Here is a 27,070-nt window from a genome sequence, read left to right as displayed (position 1 = left end):
TTTACTCTTTCACTGTTAGCTATGATTATTATTTAATTATTTATTTCCACCAAAGTAAATCTATGACAAATTTTAAAATAGTTGTAAAAGAACAAGTAGATTTAAATTTATTTTAGGTGTATAATCACGACAAAACAAATATAGTAAAATATAAATAAATATATCTATAGTAGATGGTTAAGCTTAATCTTAAGTTGTATTAAATATTTTAATAATTTATTTATATTTGAAATGGTATTTTTTTATTTAAATATTTAAATATTTATTTTGAATATACATTTTAATATATAGTAGTATAGGAACCTAAGGTACTTAACCTATTTTAATAATTTTATACATTATGCAGCGTATATTAAAATAGATATTTAACCGCTTTTGGTTTTATAAAAATAATAATATAATAATACCGTAAATAGGAAGCCTCTTTAGCACCTTTCCCTGAGTTACGCCACCAAACTCTAATAAAAAACAAGTTTTACCTAAAATACCACCGACCATCGTTTCCATCATGTGCTTATGTAGTTATATATTCAATCGGTTGTAATATTTTTAATTCAAAGTTTTAAAAGGAGCACGGTTGGTCGTTTATGTAATTTAGTTTTTTTTGACAGTTATTTAATTAACTCTAATAATTAAGTGCGTTGTGTTTATCTGTAACGTTATAATAATATTATATTGCTGTAGTATTAGAACGATATTTGCAGAGGCATTAGGTTTGAGTGGTGTGTCAATAGTTCAATGTCATTTAAATTAAAAAAGTTATTTAAAATTAATTTAAACCTCAACACCATAATAACATTATATCATTGTGTGGAGTGGATGGTTATAGCTCTATTCTTTCTCTTTGTCGGGATTTTTTTTTTTTTTTTAGTTTAGTCGTCAGATGCGTCTCAGTGATTCTTTGTTATCGTAGTAGCATTGTTTTTAGAAAAAAAAGGACCTATTATGTAAAAGCTGAGCTTTCGTTTATATGTCGAAAAAAATGAATTAATAAAAAAATGAGTGATAGTAGTATCTTCTTTATTTTAAAACCCACAAACATATTGTAAAGGATATAAACCAATTCAAAAAATATAATATCTTTTGATTTTATAATCATCATATTATATAAAGGCTACATTTAAAGGGGCTCGGGAGACCTCTATAATATTATATATATATACATAAACGTATATCATCGTTATAATATGTGTCATGAATATATTCTGAAACAATTATGGCAATGTCGACATGTCACTTTTTGTTACATTACACCTTTTAGCAGATAGTTAGACGTGTAATGTAAAAAATATAGGATATACGTATATGCTTTTCTTTTGTGTCGACAATAGATAAAACTGAATAGCATGTACCTTTTATTACGATATATTTTAATTGAAATCAGGTGTGATATAATATAATAATTTATACGATTTAATACGATTTATGAATAATAACGTCTATACATATAATATATATTTGTGGCCTTAAAAATATAATAGTTTATATTATTACTGCGGGCTGTCGCCGCTGTACTTGTGAAAATATTATACTCTAAAAAATATTTGAGATGTTATATTAACATTTACTCACCCATTAAATCGACGAAATTCATCTTTATGATATAATAATATAAAATAATGATCTAGAAAGCAGAACGACGAAGAATATGAGAGGTGGTTCTATTACATCGGTACCGAACAGGCGCAAAACCGTATTTTATATTAGCTGTCGCTCGTGTATGTATACTGTTTGGTCGAAAATTTCCGTGCTCCGGGTGGTTTGCGAATACGTAATCCCGTAGTTTAATAATGTACGTAAATTATATCCACGGTCTCGGGGGCAATTTAATAATAAAATGTTGTAATTTCACGGGTATATACCTGCGCGCGGCAGCCCGAATATAGCCGAGGATTTGCGCGCACGTATACAAATGCTTTTCCTTCTTTTTCGAAGCTTTCTCTCTCTCTCTCTCTCTCTCTCTCTCTATCTATCTATCTATCTATCTTACCCTCTCCCTGTTTTTCCCCTTGAAAAAATAAAATACGTGATGTATCCTATAGTAGCGTGCTCGAAACGTATTCTCGTGTCGACAGTGGCTGCGATGTCTCGCCGTACATAAAACGGGGTACAATACATGTCCGTGGCAATAACACGGAAATGAGTGCGCGTATATAATAATATTTTATTATGTGTGTACTGTAATAGGTAACCTGCGAAGTAAAAAAACTTACAAGGCTATGGGAATAAAAAAAAAGGTTTACGCGAGCTAGGTTAACAACACATGCATGAACAATACTATTGTTATAAACTCGTTTTCATTTGTGCAGAAATGAAATGACCGTTTAGAGTCCGAGACGATTTTTGAATTTTGAAGTAATAACAATTTAGTTATGGGTACTGATTATATATACATATATACATATATTACGTCATCTAGTTACTTGAACTGCAATAAATCGTACAATACCACATGAATATTAAAAACCAAAAATATATCAAGATGTATAATTTCCGAGCACTTCCTAAGTACTATTATTATTACTACTACGTTTCAAAATTACAGCCCACCGCAAAGCTATAAACATTTAATACCATTATAGCGAGACCATCATTCCATTTTCTTTGGAAATCATGTAATATACGCGTCGCATTAAATTCATCGTATAAACCATACGACCACCGACCTGCCTGTTTTAGCGGCGAAAAAAAAAGTCTTGTTTTATTCTTCTTTACCCCGTCCCCTCGCACAATAGTTTTAATGTACTTACTTTTACGTGATGATATTATTTCTGTGACGATTCCGGTATCATAATTTTTAACGAATAATTTAACATATTTATATGTATTTTTGTTAGAGGAAATGATTGGCAAAAACCGCGTGACAGGTGATTACGGATGACTATACAATTCTCTATACCACGCAACATCAGTCGCGTATAAATTGTATTACACACAGCACGATTCAGCTTTATCAACCGCAAATACAATACGTATAGGTGCCAATAGATATTATGTATTTATGTATAATGTAATCTAATATCATACAGTCGAACGACACCGTCGTACTGTTTATAGACCGATAGAAATCGAATTGTGTCCAATCGACAGATTCCGAGTTTATTGTCGATTATTTTAAACATCATCAGCCTAATATCATTTGTGTATATTAAATAATATTTTTATATTTTAAATCTCGTTATTTATTTAAAAATGATATGCGCGTATATCCAAAGCGACAATATGTCATATAGTTTATATTAGGTGAAAAACATAATAATCTTGATGAATGAAAAAAGCAGTTTATTTTATTTTATTATCACCTGTTCGTGGTTTTAATTACATCTAGTAGTCTAGTGACGCATAAATAATTTATTATAAATATCGTAATCGCCATTACTATGAAATATAATGTCATAAAATTCATGTAATCGTCACACGCGATTTTCAACAGTGGTACATTTATTAATATACACATTACTCAGCCATCGGATAGTGTTGTAAATAATATACGGCAGAGTAATAATAACAAACATGGTTTCGAAAGTACCATGCTAAAATAGTCAGCGTTTATTCGTAAACGAATACAACAAGATCGAAAAATTGGGTCTCCGGCCGACGATAGTCTTCATCGAAGGTTCCGTCCTCGACCAACGTAGAAATCCCTTAGAACCGGAAAAAATAACTTGCTGTATAATATTCCTCATCGGAAATGTTATTTATTTCACTCCGTCGCGGCGTTTCGATAATAACGTCCGAATAACATTTCTCTCTCTATTTAATAGGCAGTTTTCCTCCCCATCAAATCACCGCAACACATTTAGATAATGACACAGGCGCTTAGTTAGAATGATTATCCAATAGTCAGAAGTGGCTCTTGATGAATGTTCGACTATACAACGGCTGGGTTGAAAATGTAGTTTTGAGCGCGCGTGATCCTTACGCAATAGAGAGAATCGAGTAAACATAATGCACAAAATTGTTTAATTTCTGCATCACCCGATCGAATTGGTTCTTTTTCACAGTGACCAATAAAACTTACGTGGTGCAATTCGCGGTTTACTCAAATAATTTAATCTTAATAATAGTCTCATACCAATACTACCTTCTACTAATATATATATATATATATATAAATGATACAATTCAGCAATGGTAGTACCTATTTAACAATACACAAATTTTAAATTTTCGCAGTATATTTGTCGAACTGATTTAGTAGTGAATTCGGTTTGTAAAATTTGCGCGTCGGACCACAGCAGTGGATATTAGAAATGATGTAAAATTTCACGTCATCGTGAGTGCTGATTCGTGTCGTCACTGACCGACCGCCGGTTACGGGTCACTGAAAATATATGTATAATGTAAATATACATAATAATAATATACTCGTTATAATAATATCAATAATAATATGATATGTATACGTCACCCGACCACCGTTACGTGCTTTTTTCATCTCCGATTATATTGAGTACACATAAACACACTCACATTTAAAGGCGTAGTTCAGGGTAAATTTCCGATGTGTTTATTCGTGGGTTATTTAAATATTTTCGAGCCTTCCGTGTTCGGCCGAGTGCCTATTCATGTCCGTTACACTTGATAGCCACACAGCGCCATGTCACGAGGCACTCCATGTTCATCGACCCTTCACACAACCATCACCTTTCGCGTGTGATCGTGGCTAAAATCGTGTATTTCATATAATTTTGTACAGTGATATTTCCACTGACAATAAACGATGCTTCATTTTATTGTGTGTGACAAAACCACTAGGTACCTTTATCATACATCGGGCTAATACTTACATGATTCATTGAGTTTATTTGTACGGATCATGTATCGTACCTAAATTATATCTCTCTCTCTATATATATATATATATCTAGACACACGAAATGTAATACTATATTTATTATTTGATGTTGATAGATGCACATTATTGCAGCTTTTTACGTTTGTCGACTGCTATTGCTACTCTGCACGTAGAACGCATGCGTATATACCAAGTCGCGAAGTGCTTTATTTTAATTTTTTATTTGTCAGTGGCAAAATGTCTGCAAACCATTTTAAAATTATTAACACATTATTTTACTCTCAGTAATTAAGAAATTGTGGTACCAAAACTCACAACGTACGTAAACGACTTGTTAATAAACTACGAATCAGTGTAATAATATTTTATAAATATTAAAGTTACGTGGTTTTTTCACTAAAATAAAAGTAGCAATACAAAGAGTAGTACATTTGAGTTTATATTAGTAGGCATTTAATATTAGCTTCTTATTAGTTATTATTTAAACATAATATAATACATTCACGTTATATAATATAATAATATTTAGTTTTGGAAATGTTGGTCGAAAAAATCAGTTTGATAAAATGATAGTCTATCGCCGAAGTACCTATCACCATCTGAACATGTTATTATTACGTTCCATAGTCATTTTTACGATGCACATATCATGTGTAGTACTGTAATACAAGATTCGACACATTTTGGCACTGATGTGAGTACGCGCCCGTGTTTACGATATTATAATATATTTATTATATTATATACCACAGTGGTGTATAATATTGATTGCAACACGAGAACTACACAAATTTCTTTTATGCCACGACACTTTATCTCGGTACAAATCGCCTATTGGACAACAGCTAGCTCTATAATAACAATAATATAATATGGTTTATTATTTTGTATTATTGAACTGTTACTGATCGAGGGCACAATATATAAATATTATAATACCCTTGCCACATTAAAACACAATTTATTACAATTACAATTGTTCATTAGTCATTACAATGGCAATACGACACATATCTCATACATTATTATAGTAAAAATTAATTTTAGTTAAGCATAATGGTATTAAAAACAAATATACGTATAAATGTATATGGTATTTACGATTTACATATCCTTATAACATACTAATAACAGTAATATCTAATATTATAAACATAGCTAACCTGTGGTTGTCGGTTGTTATATTATATCATTGAGAATAAAAAAAAACATTTCTGTTTCTTTATATCGTTTTATACAATACCTTAACATATATTTTAGATAACTATATTTAAAAACTATAATCAGGGTCGTAGTTAATAAATAAAACTTAGATGTGTAAATATTACCTGAGAAATAATATTTGCAGTTTAATTCAGTTACTTTTGATAGCTGACACAGCAACTCTTTGTTTCATACTCGTTTACACTATTGTATAGGTAATAGGTCAAATTGTTAAGTAGAAAACATTAAGCATTAAACTTCAACAAAATGGCTACCTATTTTGAATTACCTGTTAAAATAATAATAAAATAATAAAAAAACATTACTGTGGATTTTAAACACTGGTGTAATGAAACAGCCAATGCATGACGACGTGTGATCATCCTTTTAAATTGTGGATGGAACAAAAATATTAACCTGCGTGCAGATAGCCTCCTGAAAATCATCCTAGTCCGATTTAAAAAAAAATAAAGTCGGGGAAAACATAACACAGCTTCACTAATTTATATGACCTAACAAATTCAAAATGGTATATACATTTTGCAAATTGGTAATCAGAATATTTAACTAACTATTTAACTTACAAAGAGAACAATATTAGGGGGGAAACTCATATATCTAATATGTATAATAGAAATTTTCAGAAAATAGTTCAAAATTCTGTACACACAATTATAATTATTTAATATATAATAATATTGTTGATGTGGTCTGCTGTATTCAATAGGTTTTTAATTTTTATGACTATTTAAATTATTTTGGATTTTCAGTCGAAAATATCATAGATCCAACGCTAGAAAATAAGTTATTTTTATTTTAGTAATTTTCTGAATTGTTTCTAGTGTCAAGATATATTGCTGCCGTTAAATAATATATATGTTACGATGCTATACGAATTTAATGGTTTTGATTTGCGTGTGTGTTTTTATGACACAACCCGTAAAGTTAAAACATTGAAATATATTATATTAATATAAACTATATATTATGTAATTAGCTATCATAGAATATCCACGACGGTTTGTTTGAAATATTTCGTTCGAATCGTATCAGCCACCATGTAGGTCTATTGAAATCGAATTACATTAAACATTTAACGAATTTCAATTCAATTAAAAATATTAAGACAGTATTTTGTTTAAGGACATTAAATAATGTTTATTGTTTTACTTAATGTGTTCGTGATAATCTTTTGTCATAATATTGCGTGTATGAAATTGCTTAAACCATTTAAATTCACTAACGTCAATATATTAAATATTTGCAAATGGAATATGTTTTATAGTTGTTTTGTTTATTGTACGGATCCAATTAATTTTTCATTTTAGAATTTCTCAATAATAATTCTAATTTTTAAAATACTTCAATATGTTAAATCTAACCCGAAGAATAGAAAAATTATTCTAATTTTACATTAATAATTAATTTAGTTTGACATATTAATTATTATCCATTCATGTCTTATTGTATTTAGAATTTGATCCTCGAGAGTCTTGAATATTACCATTAAGCAAACTTGTTTCATAAAGTTTTTAAAAAACCGTGATTTATTTACTTTATAATGATGATTACCTTTTTTTCGGTTGCACATTAATTCATATTATTTTTAATCAAGCAAATATATTAAATACAACACTATTTATGACACATTAAAACATTTTAACTGTCGTCTTAAGTCACATTGACATTATTATTATTTTAATAAACTTACTCTTATAAATTTAAAAATAAAATTATTTTGACCAATTTACTTCGTGAATCATAATCGTGTTCTTCTTGTTAAAATTATCTAATATTATATTGCGATATTTTACGATACGACAATAACCATATTAGAAATACGCCTGTAGTTGATATAAAAATGAGAATAATGTATGAAATATATTATTTTAAATAATGAATTTAAATAATATACTGGTTATCGTAATATCGTCTTTCGATTGATAAAATATTCACCATTCATTATATAATTGTTGATTTAGAATTTAAACTATTTTTGCAGAATTCAAAGCTTCGTCAATTTGTGAAATTGGACCGAATACTGTCAATACAACAATAAATAAATAAACTAATTATTTTAGTAATCCAAATATAATATAATGGATACATTATTCATTTAAACAAATCTTCAAGTACGATAAAACTTAAGGATAACAGTTTTAAATAATTGTATTATAATATCACAATATTAAACATAATGCAATTTATTTGACAAGTTTTCTCCCTGTATCGTTTTGACTATAATTAAATATAAATTGCGTTAAAAATATTGAATTTCTTAAAAACTTGACAATGACATGTTAGTAATGTTAGTACACGGTACTTACATATTGTAACTATTACATTTTAATCAATTTATGCGTACACGTTAAAATATATTGCTATGTATATCGAATGCGCACTGATCAACGAATACAAATCTATATTAAACACATAAATAAATATTGAATAATTTTATGAGTTACTAGCCAGTGTTGTATATAATATATTATAATACGCACTTAGTTAATCTTTTTTTAGCGTTAATAAAATGTAAAAATCAATAAAAACCGAAACTAAAATATTATGCATCATGATAGTTTTGGAACGTATTATATTTTAATAATTCGACTAATCGTGACGTCGTACGTGCGTTTTGTACAAGCCTGTATTCGTCTCGATTGTTAAGTATATTAAGTAGAAGCGGTGGAAACCTCGTATTACTGGTGGGTGAGGGACATAGAAACTTAGAACGACGAACAGTCGACGTGATTTCGGTCAGGGTACCAAGAAGCGAATGGGACAACATTAGTTCATATACAATGTTTCGGATGTCACGCTATCGTATATATTATATTATACGAATATTCTGCTGTACAATCGCACAATACTTTTTTATAAATCGTATGTTCAGTGGCAGGTGATATCACGCGAAACGACGACGAATAGATTTCGTCCAAGTTATTCATGTATACTTGCACATCCTCAGTAAAGTTAACTAATCACAGATTGATATACAGCGGTGGTGTGCGGGATGTGCCCGGTAAAAACATCCTCTATCACTGCACGACGACATATTCAGTTTTTTTAAATTATATTTATTATTTTCAATTTAATAGTTAACATTCTCTTAGATATTATATTTAACGGCCGTTGTTTGCAAGCAATTATTATAATTTCTACAAAATTGTAATATTTTTTAATATTATTTATCTCGTGGTACCTACATATTATCAAAAACTTGTATAGATCAGTGTCATTACTTCTATTAGTATTAATTGTGACGTGTCTATTAATTTTATCCGTTGTACATCCACTAAATTCTTGACGTACATTTAAATATAGAAACAAAAATACGTATTTTTAGGTTAGTTAATTTTTCTTCTTTTTATAGTGTATACACATTCGTTATTATGTTTAAATATTAAATAGATGAGACTTATGATACTATTTTTTTTTTTTTGAATAAACAAAAACAGTCCGGAAAATTAAAATAAATAAATATGTGAACTGTGAACTAGGAGTAAATGTATTGCCTATCAGACTAACCAATTAGTCTTAGCGAATTTTCACTAATATTTGAAAATCAAAATAACAAATGTAAATCGATAATATTTCTAACAATAATCGTCTAATAAGAACGTATATTACTTTTAAATGATAAATTTTTTTTTAAAATAATTGTATACTGATGATATTATACCTAGAGTATATTTTATATAATTTATTTTAAATTAAACTATTAATAATTTTTCTTTCCTTTTAATTTTATATAATTTAATTAGAAAATTATTAAGTAATCAGTTTGATTTGTCATCACATCATGTTCTTTAAATTGATTTAATTGGTTAATAATAAGGATGGTTACTTTTCAAGTTTTATTCCTTTTATTAATATTATTAATACACACCATCATATCGTCCGTCTAATTACGTAACATCGTCGTAGTGAACGTGACGTGTGTTTAACTTGAAGTCGTGATCGTGGCACCACGCGCGGGACGGACAGTGCAAATTAAATAATAATAATGTACGGGCGTTTATTATAGTATAAGGTTTCGAGAAATGAAAATTCAAATATATGACGTTTGACGTGCTGAAAACGATGGTATAATGTGTGCATAATGGCGTCGGCTGTGGCGGAAAAGTGTCGGCTTAGAATTCCACAGAAGTTTGATGTTATTAGTGGCGGTGGTCGTTGTCATGGGTGCAATTTAATGTCCACGTGTGTGTGGTTACTTATGGTGGGTTTGCATATTATTTGAATAATTTTCGAATGACTCAGAGGACGTGTCTGTCTAACTGGCAATACAGCTAAATTTCTCTATGCAAAATTGAAATCACCATGGCCTCTGGGTCAATATTAAATATGTACGACAAAGTCATTACAGTGATATTAATAATATAAATATATACATAATATATAGTGAATGAATAAATGTTATATTATGTTGTATCTTTCTCGTCATTAGATATATATTTTATGTCATTATTCTTAAATATATTCTCTTGTTTAAATTTGGTAATTCGTTATAGGCTGTATATTACTTATTAGTATGTGGTATATTATCCGTTGACGAGGCTAATCGGTATCATATTATAAAATTATATTTCCGTTGTGTGAATAAAGCCGCCGTCAATCGTAATATTATAATTATGTAATGGAATGTATATTATTTTGACACTTTCAAATGCTATTGCAATGTAAAATCGCCAAATCTTCGCGTGGCGCTCTGTATACGTACGGCGTTTATGCAGTTTTAATAATATAATGCGCACGTTACACTCTCGTATAATAGTATAATATACTATATATTGTCGTCGCGGCGGAAATGTTAATATCGTCTCGTTCGCCCTTCGAGGCAGCTTTTCACGTGCGGTGCATATACACACAATGCGAGTTTCGTGTGATATAATGTACGAGTTATATATATTATGAAATATTATAATAACACACTCCCGACCACTCTATTCGTACACAGACTATATAATATAATATAATATAATATAATATACCGACCGCGCTCGCGCGTGCGCGTGTGTGTGTGTGTTGCGTATATGATATAATATATATATTATACAGTAACTACCGGCGGACATGAAAGTGTGTGGACCATATTTCACGGTGAAACTTTACAAACGTATTTTATTCCACCCGCCCTCATACTCTCGACACTTGTCCCGCACTCATCCGTTGTGTAGATAATCCCGTTTGGCTTATCTTTCCACTCTCACCTAAATAATATGTGCACACGCGGGTGAATAATACGTATACAACATATATATACGTGTGTGTGTGTGTGTGTGTGTGTGTGTGAGCGCACGCGGTCGGCCGAGAGAGACAGCCGTCAACGTTTTTGACACGAGAAGGGACGCGTTGGATAGACTGACAAGGCGGAGGTTGCGGAGAGAAAGAGAAAAACTGTTTCGAGAAAGTAAAAACACTGACCGACCCTTTGCAAACATTGCGTACACGTCAGTCAGCTCAACGACTACAACTGCGCTCTACTTTTAGACGGCCGCTATGCCGTCTCCCAGCAAACGTCTTAAATCCCTTAATAATTATTTTTGTTCGCATGGCGTACACGTTTAATGTCGTTCCAGCTACACGACCCTATATATATAATAACGCGCGTATGATATAGAATCTCAGGAATGGACGTTTCAACCGTCTTCGCTCGTTCTCGAAACTTAAGGGTTAAACCCACCTCGCAACATCGTGATGAAAATATCTCGTGTATAATATTCGTCTTCGCAAATAAAATCCTTCTAGAGACAAAAACATAACTAAACGTAGTATTGTTTCTGTGTGTCAGTTTTAATATTTATAGTCGGTTTAAAGTGATGTGAAACGAGTACAGTAAATATAGTATTATAATATAGTATGCATTCTAATATAGATAAATACATAAATATATGTTTTTTGAAAAAACGTGTTATTTCCAATTTATATCCTCTAAATGAAATGCATTTAATATTTTATTATTATCGATTTTTTTATGCATGTAACGTATAAAAAAGTCTGTAAGTAACAATCGTACAAGGAGATAATATTTTCATAATTATTATCAACATTATGATTAATTTTTTTTTTTTTATTTTTTAGATAAAAAAATGTCATAAAAATATAATTTAAAATTTGAAATTCCTCAAGCAAAGAGTAGTAAATATGGCACACCATTATTCAAACGTGTAACACAATGTATTAAATATCTCGATTTTGTTGGAACTATAATATTATTATTTATTTGTGTACTTATAAAAGTATTAAAAATCATATCTAATAAGGTTTATTGAATACCATATTTACTTAAAGATAAAATGAAAAGATTCGTTTAAAACAGATGCACTAAATGTCGACAGTCTTAATAAAGCTTATTTAAGGTCTAATTAAATTCTATATTATAATATCTACAGTATTATAAACTTATGCTTTCACAATTCTTAAACGTATCAGTTTTATTTAATCTATGCAGGTCTGTCGTATCATAATGATGTCATTATTTTAATGTTTATATATATAATATATATATTATTTTATAGATTTCAATATTTTCTTTTAAAATGTATACTTTCAACCTCAAAAAACATACATTATGTATCTATATTCTGTATACCACTGTAACTGAGGCGTAATTAGTAATTTATTGGTTATTTTCGATATAAAACATTATATTTTTTTAATTTAAAATATTATTTTTGATATATTATACTAATAATTATGTCACGCTTGGGAAATTATGTGGATAACGAATAGAAATAAATATATTCAAGAAAACATAAGAAAGGGAATAACTTATTAGTAGCGTCTCTGAGATGAATTCAGTTTAAATTATTCTATATCTACGTTGTATGTGAGATATAAAGCATTATATTACTTATTTATATTTTATAAAAGTTTGTGGATTTTTATTTTATTTTATGTTCAATATAAGTATACCACATCATTAAATTAGTCATTTAAGATATAAACATTCGTTTTAGACTTATTCAAATTTTTCTTCCCTTGAAAAAAAAATATATTTTATTTATTTTTAAATTTAATTGTTCATTTTACAATCTTAATTTTACTGACTTATTTTATGCTGATTTATTATAAGAGGATAACGATCAATGTTTTGAATTCACTGATTGAACAAAATAACCTACGATGATCGCCACGGTGTGAAATCGATTTTGTTATATTTTTTTTCCATGTACTTAACAGATTATTTTATCTTTTGTTACAGAAGCATTGAAGCATAATGGCGGCTTTTGTGGCAAAGCAAGTGGTCGGAAACAAATTAAACGCCGTAAAAGGTACACATTTATATTATAACTTATAATATTATTCTATAAGTCTTACCTCTTTTGACATAATTTGAAACGTAGTATAATTCATTTACTTTTTTTGGTACAATGAACATATTTTACAAATAATTGTAACTATATTGTGTGTTCAGGCAAAAAATTAAAATAAACTTTAATGTAACTACAATTGCGATATTAAATATCAATATTCGTAAGGTGACCCGTGAGATAAGTTCTACTAGATTGTTTTTGTGGTATTGGACTATAAGTATAATATATAAGTTTCGTTTGCTAGGTAGGATTGTAAAAGCTGCAAACAAAGAGTGAATAGTTGGTAATCAAAATGGTTAGATATTATGCTCTAGAGAATTTCGGAAAAGTTACTGAATTTAAAATACTATTAACTTTTGTTGGCCTCGAGACAACGCTGTCATCATTGTGAAACGAATGTGAAGGCACCCAAAATCCCTAGGAAACCCGGACTTCTTTACATATTATTATTTTTCAGAATAAAATCCTAAAAAAAAACAAAACAAATACAACTTAAAAAATATGGCTTTCAAGCCATTTAATGCAATAAAAAAAACACCGTCGCGTTTTTATTTCTCTAAAAGTTGCATTCGTTCGGAAGACTTTTTTACTCGATCCACAAAATAAAAAAAGATATTCCTAAATAAATATATTGCATTTTCCCTAAACAAGTCGAATGCATACGTTTTTTTTTTTACTAGTTTTCATAAATCATTCGATTATAATATTTTAGTAGTAGTACGTATGGTATTACAAGTAAGTATATCATCGTTTAGTTTCCCTTTGTGCTTAAATCACGACGACGCGAAGTAATCTAAAGTATGCATTTTTTATTTTAATAATAAAAAGTTAGTCACTGTAAATTTAAAAATACATTTTGAGTTTATTTCATAATGTTTAATACCATCGTCAAACAATATAATATAGACCTTACGTAGAAAAACAATACAATTTAATTTTTAATTTGCAAATTTGAATATTGCATGTACCACTGAACAGCCTTGATATATTATAATATATATATTATATACAGACAAAGTTTGTTATTTTATATAAATTGTTTGACACGACTTTTATGTTTTATTACGGCTTGAATCTTGGATGTTAATCATTAAGAGAAATAAAATTGTTTTTGTTCTCTCTTTATAAAAAATACAAATACGTATTAAAGTTAAATTGCTGTAATAAATAAAATAATGTTTTTAAATCGTAATTTACAATATAATTGTTTAATATTTCCAACAATAGTAGGTATATTATAAAATCGTTATTATTTAAAAAAAAAAACCCTGGTAAAATATCTAACCGGTATACTATATAGAGCATAGAAGAGAGTAATTAATAAAGAATAAAAGAATGGTTTTAAAATATTCATACGACTTTATAAGTTTTAAAGTTGCAGAATTTTTACTTAACTTCCAAATGTATGCAAATAATATGTCACATCGTGATATTATTTTAGTCGGTTTAATATTAAGACTCTTAAAACATAAACATTTACATGTCTATCCACCATAGCATGATAGTTCAAAATATTAGGGATGATACTGACTTTCGCAAACTATTCTAATTACAGTATTAAGTATCGAAAATCATTATTGTGCCATAGGTGCTAATAGGGTGAATAGAGAAAAAAAATTTAGTCATTTAAAATATTTTCAAATTTTTCAAAAATTTCACTTTTCACTTTTAAAAAATATAAATAATAACAATCATGTGCATTTAATGTAATATAAAAATGGTTTATTATTATTAAATTATTCAAAAATTATATTATATTTCAATCTACATAAAAAATGTATGTATTTAAATTATGGAAAAATATTGATCCAAAACACTTGTAAATTTTCTATGTTAAGTGTCAAAAAAACCACTCTGATTATTGAGATCTCCATTATTCTAATGAAATTGACGGACATCTCTGGTTCAAATGCAATTTATTATATTATGGCATCCCTATACTACGTATATAATTTTATTTCTATAAAAGGTCCCTTTATCATATTTGATGGTAGTTGAAAAAAGTGGATTTTAATTGTTAAAATATATAACCATCGATTGCCGCTTCCGATGACTGACATGATTTCGTGTTGAGCGGAGGAGGTATGGTGGCGGCTCGAGTGGAAAAATTGTACTCTTTAAAAAACACATATACACACACACGACTATGGTTTATATGGTTAATAATGGACTGTTATCGATCGACAGCAAGATAATGGATGTGAAATTAGCTAGGCGCCATGGCTGATGAAGGCGGCTATTGTTCGTTTTAAAAACACACATTGCGTCGCATTGGCGTCGAGAAAAAGCCAAAAAGCCGAAGATTTAGTTGGGTTGAATACAAACCGTCTTACTGGGGTGGCGGTACTGAAAAAATAAATAAATACACATATACGCGTGTACGTGAGTAATAATTTGTTTGTCCTCCCGCTTGTGTTATGTGTGAGCGTTTCGCTTTATGCACCGCAATAATAATAATGTTTATATCCATCCAAACGCAGGTTTCTATTTATTCTTTTTTCTTCTTAGTACTATTATTATTTTCATGAAATTCAATTTTACTTACACATGGCTACCATATATTTCTCTATTTTTTTCCTCATAGCGAGCGTGTTGAGATCTTCTATTTTATCAAATCACACCCAATAAAATAAAAATACGACCTCACCCTCGCGCCGCCATTATTAAACATATATTTTATACCGTTGAGGTTGACATTATATCGAAGACAATACTGGTATAGCATCATCTTCAATACACACATACATATATTCATATGTATAATAATATAATATTTATATGCGTGTATCATACGTCGCCACGCGCGAGCTCTGTGAAGATTTAATAGTTCTCCGTTAAAACGTGTGCGAGGTCGAAATATAATAATTTTCAGCCGCTGCTGCGAATAACGGGTTGTTTATCGCGGACATCGAGACGATTAAGAACGTAAAAGTATATGGTATGCCTTTGCCGTTTTGATGTCGTGTAATATACGCGATATTGCGATAATAATAATAATAATAATAATAATTTAATGTCGTTTTTTTAATTACCAGCCGTTCCGGCCTCTTATTGTTATTCGACATAGCTATTATTCGCAGTTACTTTTGGGCACGAATAGAGTGTTTTCACGTCGATCGCGTTTTCCGCGTGAAATCGCGATTTGCACTTGGCCTCCTCGTCGTAAAAATTCTCGGGGGTTATTATAACAGCCATTTTTCTGCACCCCGAAATTAGGTCGAGTCGACGTTTTTATGAATTATTTCCTGAAGCCGTTTTATAGCGTTTTTTTTCTACCACTACTCCTGTGCGCTTGCCTGACGCCCTACTACACCCCCTCCCACCAACCACTGAACACACAAACGCACACACACACACATACACACTGGGTATACACTATTATTTATTAGTTTAATATATTTCAACTTTGTGTGCAGGTACGATTTAGGTATGTATACTGTGAATATTTTGACACGAAGGTGCAATTTTACTAAAGAACTCGCCAATTAATATCTTGCGTACAACCTGTGTACACTTTGCGAGAGTTTTGCATGATTAAACGCTAACCCTTAGTATAAGTACGTGAATAATAATTATATACCAGTGGAGCACAGTATATATGTATATATACTGTTACTAGCAGTACAATATTTTTCTGTAGGTTTAATATAATATATAATATATACTCTAGTAGTGCAAAAAATCAATACTTAAAAAGATTTAAACCAACTAATTTTTCATCATGATGATGGCGTATTAATCGTATTATACATGAATAAAATTCCGAGAGACAAAGACAGAGTTCAACTTTTCCATTGAACTTAAAGGTTGCGAACCGTTTAATCCTGACCACGAATTTAATATATATAAAATACAGTATGCACCTTGTTTATAAGTATTATAGATTTTGTTTCTATAAATTGAAAAATTCTCCTTCTAGAGGTATTTAAGTTATTTACTTAAACTTTTTTTTTTAAATTTCCATGTCGTAATTCAGTTGTCTTATTTTAAATAGTTTTATATTAATGTCAAAATATATAACACTTCTATCGAAAAAAAAATAATAAATAATAATTTAAAATCAAAATTTATTATTTATGAGAATTAATGTTTGTACTCGTTTGCATAGTATTTTAATTACAACAAATTAATGATAAGTTGGCATTTAGTACACCTGAGTGAATGGTTTGAACATTTTTATCACTCTGTATTCCTACTAGGGTATAAAAGTATAATATTTAAATCAATATACTAATTTTATAATATATATATCTATCAAACATCTTAATACATCAAATATAAATATTATAATAATTATGTAAAAATAATGCGGAAAATTTCAATAAAATTATGATTATTTATAAATTTTCCTGGTAAAGAAAATGAGAAAAAAATTATTTTTACATAGGTAATCAAATTGAAAAAAAATAAATGTTTTATAATTGTACTATTATAATAGTCGTATTTTATCCGATACTTTTATATGCATTTATCTATTTTAACTCACATAACTACAGCGTTAATTTTTTCATAATTCGATCGCTGGTAGGCAAGTGAAGCTAAACACAAATTAATACTTAACTTACTACTATTTTACTTACCACCAAGATTAATTTTTCTTATTGTTTATCAATTAAGTATTTTCATCAACAATATATCATGTTTATTAAATCTTGAATACGGACTTTATTCTATGACTATAAATTATTATATACTTATATATATATATATATATATATATATATATATATATTTCTATGAAAAACAGCACTCTGTTATATCGCCAAGAAGACGCTATTGCATGGTATTATTTTATTTTATATAAAATACATATACAACGCATTGAATTATGCAACGTTACGTGATATGATGTATAATATAATATTTTATTTTTTTCGACTGTCTGTTCTTTCTCCTTCTCTTTAAATATATATACATATATAATATGTGTTTTTTTTTTAGTAATTTTACGCAAAAGTTACTGCTATTTCATGTTTTCTCCTTTATATACGAGATGCGAATAAATGTTTATTTTATGCGCTTTTGGATGAGTTGCGTACAAAATATTATGATATATATATTTATATAACATGTATTATGTAATATGTATATCTTATTTATCCGTCGTCATTGCACACGCGTATTGAACTTTGAACGGTAGTCTTACGATGACTGTGTTTTAATGATCATGTCGTAAACTATAAAGGATAAGGTGGGTGGAGTGAGTGAGTGTGCGTTAGATAGAGACAGTGGGTTCGATTTCGGATTATCACTGTGCGTGTGCTTATGGTAGATACTCGTATATTATTTGTTTACTGGTCGAAGTGGATATATAATACATGTATATTGTAAATTTAATATGGTTAAGAAAGAAATAAAAATACTCAGAGTTAATTTCCAGCTGTTTCGAACGACTACAATGTGTGTTTATAGGGTATTATTCTGCAGCTATAACGGAATAAAGACTTGTCATACAGTACAAATTTTCATTCCAGCGTGACGTATAGATATATTACCATCCTATGTTCTACGATCGTATTATTCGGTAAAATAAAATATATAACATATATGATGGTTATCTATAATAAATATAATAATATATTATATCGTTATACTTCGTAGTGTATGAACGACTGAAGACTGTTAGCAATAAAGTAAAATAAATATTACCGTCATTGATGTAGTCGTAGTACAACTAAAATAAATCATAATTGTTAAATTTAAAATGTATAAAATTATTATTAATTCTTCTTAAACGAAATAAAAATTAGGAATTTTGTCAGTATATTGACTTAATTATATTTTTACCAATATAAAATTATTGTTAATTATACAAATAAGACAAATGGAAAATATAATGAAATAAAATAAAATTTTTAAAGTTTTAACTAAAGTATTATTTAAGCATAGAGACATTCATAGTTTTATTGAATTTACATATTAAGTAACTAATGTTTTTAATTATTTCATATTTTACATAAAACTTTGGTAAACTTTCCAAACTTAAAAGTATACTTTATGAACTTTTAGATTTAAGTTCTTTACTTTTGGTAGAAAACTTTTTTAGAGTACTATATTTAAAAAATTCTAATTTTTTTTTATTTAGTTACTCATAAACTGTAAGAAAAACTGAAAATAAATGTATGTATATATAGTAAGTATAGTTTTGTTTAATTTTGTCTTTGTTTCATGAAAAATTGTTTTAATAACAGAAACAATTACTTGACAAAAAACATTAAAACCGTATTTTTTTTTAGAGATTCTCATGTAATGTATTGTTTACATATTTAAATTAAAAAAATAAATAAATCTTTCGTCTTAAACGAAATAAAAATATATTTAATTTACTTCAAAGTTAAACCAAATAATTCGTTTTCAAAATATTTTAATTTAACGAGAAATAAAATTAAGATTATTTATGTATTTATAAGTTATACAAATTACATCTAGGTTCAATTAAATGAAAATAAGGTTATAGGAAATTTACAAACTATACATATATTAATATGTTGAATGACGATTGACGGTGAGATAGAAATATTAATAATAAATAATAACGATGGGAAACGAGATTTTATAACGCAGCGACAATAAATTATGCATAATTCCTACAGAAAATATGAAATTGACAAATTTTATTGTCAACTTGTTTTAACATACATATTCTTATAGTATTACATTGCCTACCATTCTTGCGGCTAGTCAATGTTAGCAGAATATCGTTTCGGAAATTCAGTGGGATCAAAATGGATTGAATTTTTTTTATTTACGTTTACGTCTTCTCACACAGTAACGCTGTATTGGTTGTTTTCAAATCATCTCGTCAATCCTACGTACTACGTTGTGTAGAGCTCTAGTAGGCTGTCGGCTGTCCGTTATGTTCATCTTCGAAGCGTATTCAACGACGCGTCACACACCGTCGCTCGACCGGGTAAAAATAATAAAATAGATTTTACAAAAAAGTTTCAAACCAAACACTCTGTTTAACCGTGGTACAACGTCAATAGCTATATAGTCGTTTTATTTTCCCTGTATCTTGTCACACCTAACGATATATATATATATATATATATATATATATATATATATATTTATACCAATCTGATGGCTGATCCTTCCCATACACGATGCACAATCGAACACTATCACAGGTGATTGTAAAAGCTGACTCAAAAGCAAGAAGTTTTATAAGAAATATATATACATATATATATATATATTCAAAACGAATGCGTTGAAGTGGAAATAATTCCAATTATAGGTTCATAATGGAACGGAAAGTCGTATAATATGATAGTCGTATAAATACTCTCCAAAAACTGAATACGACATAATAATATATGTACGACATACACGATTAGGGTCCTGTCAATGCAATTGACAAAAGTTCATAGATTTCTCGAACCGTACGTAAAAAGTGTAATGTACGGTTTTTATCATGCGATTATAATTTAATATTTGTGTAATGTTAAATGAATAATACAGTTTTTTAATTATATTTTGAATACTATATTATTATAAGTTTTACATATACGAGTATAGGATAGAGTGGAAATCTTAAACATACTCACATGAAAATAATAATTATTATCTCAAAATTATTTGTTTTATACTCGTATAAATAATATTATGATCTGATAGTCATCTATATGTAAAATTATTTATTTTTTTTAATTTTTGATGCATTACTGTTAATATAGATTTAAAGTTTTCTATAACAAAATATAACGTTTGTAAAGCGTTGCAAATATTTGATCTCGTGAAAATTAAGATCATTCGTTTTATGGAATTATATGTGAACAGTTTGCCACGAGGCGCAATAGATGAGTTGATATGTACCCCTTAGGGCAATATTATATATTTTGATTAAATTAAAATAATTAGCCTTTAATATTTTTATTGAAAAAAACTCATACATAAATACATACAGCCGTACAAATTGTTTTTGATAATTTAAATTGCTTCAATTAAGCAACTATACGAAGCCTGCGTATACGTTTTCACAAATATGTAAAACGATTAATATTTTATGGTGAACCATTCTCTAAAGATACATAATATAACTGTTTTTCGAGTACAATATAGAATTGTAAATATATTAAAATATATTTAATTATTTAAAAGTTTTCTTGGATTTATTTAGGAATAAAAATAAAGGTTTTTGTGAAACGAAACTTTCCTACAAGCTGTGTTTCTACAACATTTTTACTTTCCCGAAATATCAGCGAAGCTGAGTACCAACGATAACACCGTATACTAAAATAGTCAAAACAGATATAGATTATTGTAGAAAAGGTTACATTATTTTGTTTTTAATAAGTTAAACGTCTACACAAATTACCTGTAAATATCCGTATCGGTTTATTTTTAATATTTACTATAATTTTAAAATCATTATTCACGCGTAAATTATATTATAAATAACATTATAAATCGTTTAACATCAAACTCGGTTTACCGTTTTTATAATAAGTATACTTACGTATATATATATTTATATATAGTGATGCATAATTTGTGGATCGACCGAATTATTTGGCTGACGTTCAGGGCCCTCTTTGTTTTTTGGAACCGTATTGTTTTTTTTTTCCATGTCGTGTTGTTGAGAAATCTTTTTGGCACGCGTTATATTTTATCGGCATTTGCTTGCATATAAAATAAACAACAGTAATTTAACATTTGAAGTAAAACAAAAGACTTGTATAATTTGTAAAATATATTATTTCCCTAGTCGTTACTTAGTTTATACTTTAAGTGAAAATAGTAAGTTTTCAAAATAGATGATCAATGATTTTGTTTTAGATGTTTCATACTATTTGCGAGATAAATAAAATATAACAAATAAAACAAACAAAAATAATAACAATACATAATCGATTAAATTCTTATAACATTCACAATATCATACCAGTTTCGGCATATAAGGACGCCATTAAAGAATTTTTCAAAAACTTATAAGATCAATATAAACTTAAGCATATACCTTTTATTCAAAACAATAATTTTAAAATTGCAATTTACTTGAAATTTTTGCAAAACTGTATCAAAAGCCTAACAATAAAGGTTTACATAAAAAAACACTCATAATATTATGATGATGAAAATTAAATTAAATTCGAAGAAATTAAACACACAACTAGGTATTCATTATATACACGTTAGAGCTCACACAATTTCCGATTTAAACAAACATCTGTTACATAAATCAGTAATTAATAAAGTATGAACAATCACTAGTTAATTATTAACTTATTTAACCATATTCTGATATATGTAAACTACGGTACGTTGCTGTTATACGATGCAATTGCTTTATAGATAATGTTCTATATTTTTACTCAAATATTCCGAAAAGTATATGTTTTTTTATATTAGTCGGCTCTGAAGAGATGCAATAATAACTATAATTTATTAAATTATATACTCATACAATAGATTTTCCTTTCCGGATATATACGCACATTGGATAACATATATATATTTTTAATCCATTGGAATCCATAAACGCATGTAGTCAGTACGCGTATAATATATTATATAGTTTTTACAATGATTTTTTTTCATTTCTGTTTGTATTGTATACATCAGTAAGTTTATTTGATAGCCTGTGATACAATATATTTGTGCGTTAATGTATTATATACTATATTATAATCATGCTTTGGTTCGATTTCACCCAAACAAAATTATTGAACTGTAAAACTAATCTATATACATTTATAGTAGTACTAATCTATTTGCCTGGCCGTCATGTACCTACGTTTTTAATTATAAAGTATACATATACCTATTATATTATTATGTCTGTTTATTAAATTGAAATATTTCTGCACGCTTTTTGGAAATCATAAACACACGCTTTGCATAATAAAGGGAACTGGGGACTGTTATAACTTTTCTCAAACACATTGTGTTCGCAAACTTTCAGAACGAATGAAGAATTACACTCTGTGTGTTATTTTTGCGCACACGTGTGTTTATAATAATATGTAATTGATAATAAAATAAATCGTAGGTAAAAACAGTTATAATAATTATAATATAATTGCGAATGCAATTAGCCATGGAGAGTAATAATTTTATTACGCGGTTTATTCACAATGGTATTTGATTTCAATATTATTATTATTGCGCCGAGAAAAACGATTTTCTCTATTAAATTACGACCTAAGTTTTTTGCATGCTTACATCTGCATATTATAATATACATGTTTCTACGTGTGAATCCACGCGTTGACACAATCTAAAATAAATGAATATATATCTACTTAATCGTAATTTACGAGTGGCCAAAAAACTTTTGTAATAACGTTTATACCCATACTTTAAAACGCACAAATACTCATATCGTATGTTTATATGTGGGTGTATGACACACTTGTCTGTGAAAGTTCAGGGCTCCCTCGTGTTTTCGTCGCGCATAACGAGCTGTACTTTCCTTCTCGGGAGATTATATCATACTTGTAAACATAAATATTTTGCTTTTGTCGAAAATTTGTTTCATAATTATAACAATATGTTATTACATACGAGAACGGTAAATGGTAATACAATTTAAAATTTGTCTGTGAAACAGCTATATAGTGCGCTGTTATAACATTTTCGTTTCATTGCTGCAGTTGTTGATCATACGATATAAATATTTAAATGGTTGAGTGGACGATATTTCCATGCTAACCATTAAACGGATAAAAACGAAATTTAAATATAATAATCCATCACTTTGCAGCAGACTGCTCAACACTTTATTTGATTAATTTATATTGTGCAAAACCGTATTGCATGCTATAATATATAGATATGTTTGTTATTTGTCACGGATAAGTGTATAGACCACTGCACCCCATCTATACAGACGTAGTTTGTTGATATAACGATGTCGACGTTGCTACTTTGTGGTCATGCGCCTCGGAATAGTATTGCAACTTTTGTAATTAAATTTAACTGTAGATAAACGTATTTTAATATAAAGTTACAATAATTTAAAAATAACTATAAAACTATATACATAGGCAATATTATATTTAAAGGTATATCGTTATATAGATAATTCAATTATAATAAAACTTATTTTGTGTTCAGAACAGTAAATCCCCATGAAATCGATTTGGAACCGAAAAAGATTGGTTTTCAAAAATTTTATTTTATTTTTTACTGACCTGTTGATATAAAATATCTTCACGACATTCATACATATTTTTTTATTCGTTGGTGCGTTACACTTAATGTTATCATTTCAACGACAATTTTCTCAGTTAGTAATAATTTAAATAACATTACTTTATTTTGTACTAGTACGGTATAATAAAACATCATACCTTACAATATTACAGTATCCATTATTCGAAACACTTTAAGTCGCACGAGCTTAAAACCAATTTCAATAGGATTCCAAAATTGCATTACTTACGTAACCGATATTGTATAATTTAATAAACCGTCGGTTTGGACTACAACGAGGCACGTGCACTATTTTATACATGTATGTTGAATATGTGCAGTATACGTGTCAGAATTTCGTACACTGAAATTGGCACACTATTCAATGTAATATATAGGTACACGCTTCATTTTACGGGGTTTTTTTTTTTAATTTGTTGTGTGACACAATTGGTGGGGATCACGTGAGCATTTTTCCCACCATATATTTTAAACACCCTTTATAACGTTTTACAATAACTATTTCTAAAGTTCATATTTCGACACACTTTATGTAAAAGGTCGTATAATACAATCTAGTGTAATAATATGGTATAAAATAATATTCTACCAACGACTATAAAAAGTATTAAATATGCTACTAAAATGTAATATATTATAATGTTTATTAACCACGTGCCCGAGTTTGAATGACTTCTATAATATTATATAAATACGAAGTTATTTCACCCTTATTTTATTTTATACTTAGCGTTTTATGAAAATCGTTACCGTTTTATATTTATAAATTGTATTGGGACACCATTGTTACTACGAAGGTTTTTATTTTAAATATTATTTATTTATTCTGGGTAACCATTAAGTAATTAAAATTTTCAAAACGTGTTAGCTGGCAGAGGTAAAATGGAATCTCGACAGTGTACTCGAAATAGATTTTCGATTTACTTCGAGATATGTGTTTAAGTATTTTTTCAAAACCTATAAGAACAAACAACTAGTAATTGCATTATAAATATTTTATAAACGTTGTTTTCAGTTTTTACTAAGTTATCCTTAAGATAAAAATGTTTTTCGCTTTTTATATTTCTTCAATTTTCATTTTCAGTATCTCGATTAATGTGAATGGTACACAATATTCATGTTTCAATTAATTCGCTTACTAATACTACAATTTTGTATTATTGTTTAACCGTTATATTAAACCAATACTATTTTTAGGTAATAAAAATAAAAAAAAACAAAAACAAACGAATAAAAAAAACCTAAAGTCAAATATATTTTTTTTTTACCGGATTAATGTTTATATACTCAACTTAATCCAACGGCAAAACTAACGACTGTAGGTATCTGGAACACGTCCAATGGGATAAATAAAGGTCGGACTGAATATTTTCGCTAATATTTAAAATTTATTTATGTTTACGCATGTAAAAGTCAATGATTCGTTAACATGAATTCAGCGTGACTTAGGTTAGATACAATAACATAATCATTATTACCATCAGTGAATTATTTTTATTTACTTAAGGTTCAATCTGAGGCACAAAGTTGAAGAAATTTAAAAATAATATTAAAATTAAATGTTAGGATATTAAGTTGTAAACAATAAGATGATAGTATAAAAATAATAAAAAGTGATCATATAACAACCTATATAAGTTATATTAACGATATTTTTTGTTGATATTTCTATAAACATCAATATTGTCAAATACAAGTATACGATTATAATATTACAATATATATTGATTTTTTTCCCAATAATTATTGGAAACGATATATTATGTCGAATATGCTTTTAGATAACTTATAATAATGATTTACGAAGATACATATTGAAACATATAATTCATCCAACGTCAATTATTGTAAGGAGAGTAAAAATAAATTTTCTTAGTTATGATAAATTGTCTTACAATACTGTTTTATATAATATACTTTATATATATATTATATATATATATATATATATATATATATATATATATATATAGACAAAAGTAGAATGTAGCCTATAATTCTATAATTGTTTGGCATACATTGTGTACGGTACCTACGTACTACGTTTAAATAATATAATAATAAAGTATAAAAGTTTGGTATTTCTCGACAGGCACTTCCCTAGTCTTTGAATAAACCCTCTTTCACAGAGGTGAAAACACGTGCGTGATGGACTGGAGGTAATAAAACAATCCAAATTTAAGTCGCATAATGATTTTGTTGGTGTGACCCAGTCATCGGTTGTCACCGTTGTCGGTCGACATAATATCGCATATAGATTATATTTTATTTATCGACTACGTAACATAGCTCGTGGTGGTTATTGCCTTATGCACCTTTCGAATCGGCTGTACCGTTTTACCCATCACACCACCACACTACCATGTATTTATTATATTAGTATTCGAGTGGTACAGTGTTACAGTATACGCAAATATATGTGTAAAAATATTATGTATGTGCCGGTGCGGGCGTGTGCGTGATGTGAGTCCGTATATCATTGATATCTATGCGTGCGCGTGTGTTGCCTCTGTTTCAGCAAGCGCTTTGTTATTCGGGAGCTCGTGATATTTCAGTTTTTATGTGTCCCCCGGGACACGGTTAAAAGCAG

At 28.4% G+C, this 27,070-nt stretch overlaps 1 protein-coding gene across 2 annotated transcripts in view; it reads left to right on the top strand.

Annotated features, from left to right (window-relative positions):
* The window catches only part of LOC113551840 (complexin), a 192,618-nt gene that overhangs the window by 73,739 nt on the left and 91,809 nt on the right, over positions 1 to 27,070 (top strand). For both annotated transcript variants that reach the window (XM_026954368.1, XM_026954367.1), the window contains exon 4: positions 13,209 to 13,278. In XM_026954368.1, coding sequence (XP_026810169.1) covers positions 13,224 to 13,278 — 55 coding nt within the window. In that variant the 5' untranslated portion in view covers positions 13,209 to 13,223. The remainder of the gene's footprint in view (positions 1 to 13,208; positions 13,279 to 27,070) is intronic.

Source organism: Rhopalosiphum maidis, chromosome 2, assembly GCF_003676215.2.
Source record: "Rhopalosiphum maidis isolate BTI-1 chromosome 2, ASM367621v3, whole genome shotgun sequence".
Lineage (NCBI taxonomy): Eukaryota > Metazoa > Arthropoda > Insecta > Hemiptera > Aphididae > Rhopalosiphum > Rhopalosiphum maidis.
The sequence above is the reverse complement of the archived record's forward strand: the minus strand, read 5'-3'. Positions and strand labels throughout refer to the sequence as shown.